Raw genomic sequence first — 4,810 nt, 5'->3', positions numbered from 1 at the left:
TGATGAATGTTTGCTGTTTTCTAATGTTGTATTTGGTTGTATTATGTCATTTCAACAGCCAAATAGAATAAGAAAGCTGTTTGTCAGTAACTGGGTTTGTTGGTTGAGACCGTGATGATGGAATCTTCATCCATGTCCTATGCCTTCCTTGTCTTCAAGCAGCATGTTGAATCACTTCATGTCCTTCCCTCTTTTCTCTTAATATTCTCTGCAGTGGATGGTGTTTTCTTTTTTGTTAAGAATTAGGAGTCCTTTGAATTATTTTATTTTGTAAAGTCAAAAGAAACCAGGCATCTTTATTATTTGCTAGTCAACTAAAATTAGTCACTTCAACTACTTGAAGCGTTCTGTGAGTTGACATCTCTTGAATCTATATTTAAACAATGAAGTATTTGAACAATTAATTTTTTAACTCATAGCAAGAAAGTTTTCTAGTTTATTTTAAATCACAAGTAAAAAATTGATGGAGTGGTAGCATTTTAACATGAAAACTTTATATTATTATTATTATTATCATTATTATTATTATTATTATTATTATATAAGTAATGACTTTGAAATCGCTGTAATAAACTCCTATTCCTAAAAGCAGATCCTTATAATATTGAAGAATGTTTTCATCTGTCTGATTTTTTTTCACTTCTCTGAGACATTTTAGAAAATTATACATAGATATTGGAGAAAGTGGGCCTTACGTATAACTTTGCTAATTTATATTTTCTATGGTATTGAGAATGATGTATAATTTCATCAGGAAATCAGTCTCTGCATCATGAAGAAGGTCATATTCAATAATTACTAGGAAAGATAATGCACTAATAGTCACTGTAGGCTTCCAGGAAATAGTGAGGACTCTTATACATTTCTTCAGAAATGAAAAGTTATTTAAAATAGTCTTGCCCCATCATTGCTTCTAAAATATTATCAAGTTTTAGCAAAACACATGCAATGCCCTAGGGAGAACACAACTTTGTTTTTCTTGTTGCTTCCATTTCATCAAAAGAAAATGAAGTACAGTGTTATTTCCATTCTCTTCTGTATTATCCCACCTACTAAGGCATCTGTGGACTTTTCACTAAATATTTTGGTAATCTGATGAGGTAATCTTGATATTTATCATTATTGTTGGATTTATATTATATCCTTTATATTCTATCTTTTTTGCTGCATTGTTCTTTCATGCAGAAGTTTTTTTTTTTTTTAACCACAAAAGCATATAAAACATTTAACTCTTATTCTATATGTGCCCCACCTTTATAGCCAATGATTCAGTTTTCAAGAGATGAAATAGATAAGATCAAAGGGCTTATTTTTGCCTTGTATGTATAGCTATCATGCCTCCATATTTACAGAATCTGTAGATTTTTCATAGTTTAGGAATTATCAATATCAATAATTGTTATGAATTCTCATAAGATTAGAATTATACTATGATTAAAGATAAAAACTTAAAAATAAAATTTTCTGCCATATTGAACTCGAGTTGGAAGAGGCGAGTCCGGTCTCAAAATGGAGGGCCATGATCCAAAGGAACCAGAACAGTTGAGGAAACTGTTTATTGGTGGTCTGAGCTTTGAAACCACAGATGATAGCTTAAGAGAACATTTTGAGAAATGGGGCACACTTGCAGACTGTGTAGTAATGAGAGATCCCCAAACAAAACGTTCCAGGGGCTTTGGTTTTGTGACCTACTCTTGTGTTGAAGAGGTGGATGCTGCAATGTGTGCTCGGCCACACAAAGTTGATGGGCGTGTGGTGGAACCAAAGAGAGATGTTTCTAGAGAGGATTCTGTAAAGCCTGGTGCCCATTTAACAGTGAAGAAAATCTTTGTTGGTGGTAGGAAAGAGGACACAGAAGAGTGTAACCTGAGAGACTACTTCGAAAAGTATGGCAAGATTGAAACCATAGAAGTTATGGAAGACAGACAGAGTGGGACAAAGAGAGGATTTGCTTTTGTGACTTTTGATGACCACGACACAGTTGATAAAATTGTTGTTCAGAAATACCACACTATTAATGGGTATAATTGTGAAGTGAAAAAGGCCCTTTCTAAACAAGAGATGCAGTCTGCTGGATCACAAAGAGGCCATGAAGGTGGATCTGGCAATTTTATGGGTCGTGGAGGGAACTTTGGAGGTGGTGGAGGTAATTTTGGTCGTGGTGGAAACTTTGGTGGAAGAGGAGGCTATGGTGGTGAAGGTGGTGGCAGCAGAGGTAGTTATGGAGGTGGTGATGGTGGATATAATGGATTTGGAGGTGATGGTGGCAACTATGGTGGTGGTCCTGGTCACAGCAGTAGAGGAGGCTATGGTGGTGGTGCTGGCTACAGCAGTAGAGGAGGCTATGGTGGTGGTGGACCAGGCTGTGGAAACCAAGGTGTTGGATATGGTGGTGGTGGAGGAGGAGGATATGACGGTTACAATGAAGGAGGAAATTTTGGTGGAGGTAACTATGGTGGTGGGAACTATAATGACTTTGGAAATTATAGTGGACAACAGCAATCAAATTATGGACCCATGAAAGGGGGCAGTTTTGATGGCAGAAGCTCAGGCAGTCCCTATGGTGGTGGAAGTGGTGGATGTGGTAGCAGAAGGTTTTAAAAAAAACAGCAGAAAAGGGCTACAGTTCTTAGCAGGAGAGAGGGCGAGGAGTTGTCAGGAAAGCTGCAGGTTACTTTGAGACAGTCGTCCTAAATGCATTAGAGGAACTGTAAAATCTGCCACAGAAGGAGCGATGATCCACAGTCAGAAAGGTTACCACAGCTTAAACAGGAGGCCCTTCTTGTTCAGGACTGTCAGAGCCACAGTTTGCAAAAACTGCAGCTATTGATTAATGCGATATAGTGTCAATTAGATGTACATTCCTGAGGTCTTTTATCTGTTGTAGCTTTGTCTTTCTTTTTCTTTTCATTACATCACGTATATTGCCCTGTAAATTGTGGTAGTGGTACCAGGAATTAAAAATTAAGGAATTTTTAACTTTTAAAAAAATAAATAAAATTTTCTGAGGAGAACACCTTTTTAGGTTCATTTACATTCATGACCTTCTATGTCACTGACTGCTAGTGCATGTGTTTATGTATATAAAATAGATACTCTTAAATATAATCTGCTCAGTTTGTATAATATAAGAAATCATAGACAGACAAATACCAATTTAATGTGGCCACAACTGTATTAAGATATTTTTGGTGTTGCTAAATGAAGATTTCAGTACAGTTCAACTAACATTCCCCAGAATCAGGCTGTAGTTGATTTGGCAAGAAGAGCTAATATTGGAATGGTTTTATCTGTATCTCTGGAGTTTATAATTTTGTAGATAGCCCAAAGAAATTTTTTTTTATTTCTGGGATAGATCAATGAAGAAAATTAATATCCACACTACATTCTAGGTTTTCTGTAGCTTAAATTTCCTTTACTTCATCACTTTTATTATTGTTTTTTGTTTGTTTAGTTTTTCGAAACAGGGTTTCTCTCTAGCTTTGAGGCCTGTCCTGGAACTAATTCTTGTAGACCAAGCTGGCCTCAAACTCACAGAGATCTTCCTGCCTCTGCCTCCCTAGTTCTAGGATTAAAGGCATGCACCATCACTTCCTGGCCCCACTTTACCACCTCTTGATATGGACTAGAAACTAGTTCCCATACCTGCACTGCCAACTCACTCTAAGTCTTGGTCACCCTCTCCCCTTTCTCTGTCTCTGTCTCTGTCTCTGTCTCTGTCTCTCTCTCTCTCTCTGTGTGTGTGTGTGTGTTTGTATGGGCATCCATATGTACACAAACACATGCACACAAAACTTGATCAAAACACATCTTCTGCAAGGAGACTGGGATTCAAATGTGTGTTGGATTGCTTTTTATCAGCCCTATAGAGCAAACTTTCTTACATCTCTGAACTTCAACTGACCCTCAATTATCCCACAAGAAAAATAAACATATTAATAATTCTCTTTTAAAATTATTGCAGACTATGAGGCAGTATGTGAATATTATCTGGTGTGGTTCCTGGTATATATAAGAAGGGAACATGGTGTCATGACTATTATACCTTTCTCATTTTTTTGTTTATTACCATAGAATAACCAGACATTCTCAACTAAATATCCCTTTGGTTTTGTGGTGTTTGGGTGCCAGGTATAAATAAAAGCATACTTAGGCTTTTATAGCTCTCCTGGCAAGTGAACTAAATAAGTGGAGTAAGCCACACAGAGTTTTTTAAAGGAGAACAAAGTTTTATAAAATCCAATGGTAAAAATCAAGAAATGTTCCATAAAAACTGAGATATCTGTTTTCCCTCAAAGTATCAGAAAAACTGGCAGTCTGCCCTTGCCTATGCTCTGATCAAAACCACCAAAGCTAAGTAGTGAGAAGTAATGAAACTTAAAAATAGAGCTTGAGGTTCCCATGTTCAGTACACACACACACACACACACTATGTTAGTAATCTGCATATGTTGTGGGATATAGAGCTCCAAGATTCTGAGAATTAGTGAGAGGTAATTTTTATATGGGTATCTCTCGAAATGGACAGACATGAAAGACTTAATAAAAAAAAATAACTGTGGGATTGAATTTGAGGATGTGCTAAAGCTACTTGTCACATTTTCAACTCTGAGGGTCAAAATATGCCAGCTTCTTTTGTCTTACACTTTGAATGAAGTTGTAGCGTACAGACCTTTTCCTAAATTTAAGCATTATACTACTCCAGGTGACCAATAGAGTCAGTCAGTAGCTCCCAGGCTGGAGTAAATTGCTTTTTATCAGCAACACTGTTGAATTGCTTCCGTTGATATTCAGAACCTGTTAAAATTTT

The 4,810-nt window shown here is 36.7% G+C and overlaps 1 protein-coding gene across 2 annotated transcripts; it reads left to right on the top strand.

Annotated features, from left to right (window-relative positions):
• The first annotated feature begins 1,474 nt into the window (after positions 1–1,474).
• Positions 1,475–2,710, top strand: LOC121436554 (heterogeneous nuclear ribonucleoprotein A3-like). Of its 2 annotated transcripts, XM_041636557.1 has the most exons (2): positions 1,475–2,263; positions 2,447–2,710. In XM_041636557.1, exons 1-2 carry the CDS (start codon positions 1,510–1,512, stop codon positions 2,599–2,601), a joined length of 909 nt encoding a protein of 302 aa, XP_041492491.1. In that variant the 5' UTR covers positions 1,475–1,509; the 3' UTR covers positions 2,602–2,710. The 2 variants fall into 2 exon arrangements, with proteins under 2 accessions (XP_041492491.1, XP_041492490.1); XM_041636556.1 differs by having other exon boundaries at positions 1,475–2,710.
• Positions 2,711–4,810: the final 2,100 nt, after the last annotated feature.

This window comes from Microtus oregoni, unplaced genomic scaffold (assembly GCF_018167655.1).
Source record: "Microtus oregoni isolate MIOR12 unplaced genomic scaffold, Mior012 000049F_ref0000343, whole genome shotgun sequence".
NCBI lineage: Eukaryota > Metazoa > Chordata > Mammalia > Rodentia > Cricetidae > Microtus > Microtus oregoni.
Note: the sequence above shows the minus strand (reverse complement) of the source record. Positions and strands in the feature narration are given on the sequence as shown.

Excerpts from the sequence above, each read along its gene's own strand:
- LOC121436554 (XM_041636556.1), top strand. The coding sequence starts at position 1,510 with ATGGAGGGCCATGATCCAAAGGAACCAGAACAGTTGAGGAAACTGTTT.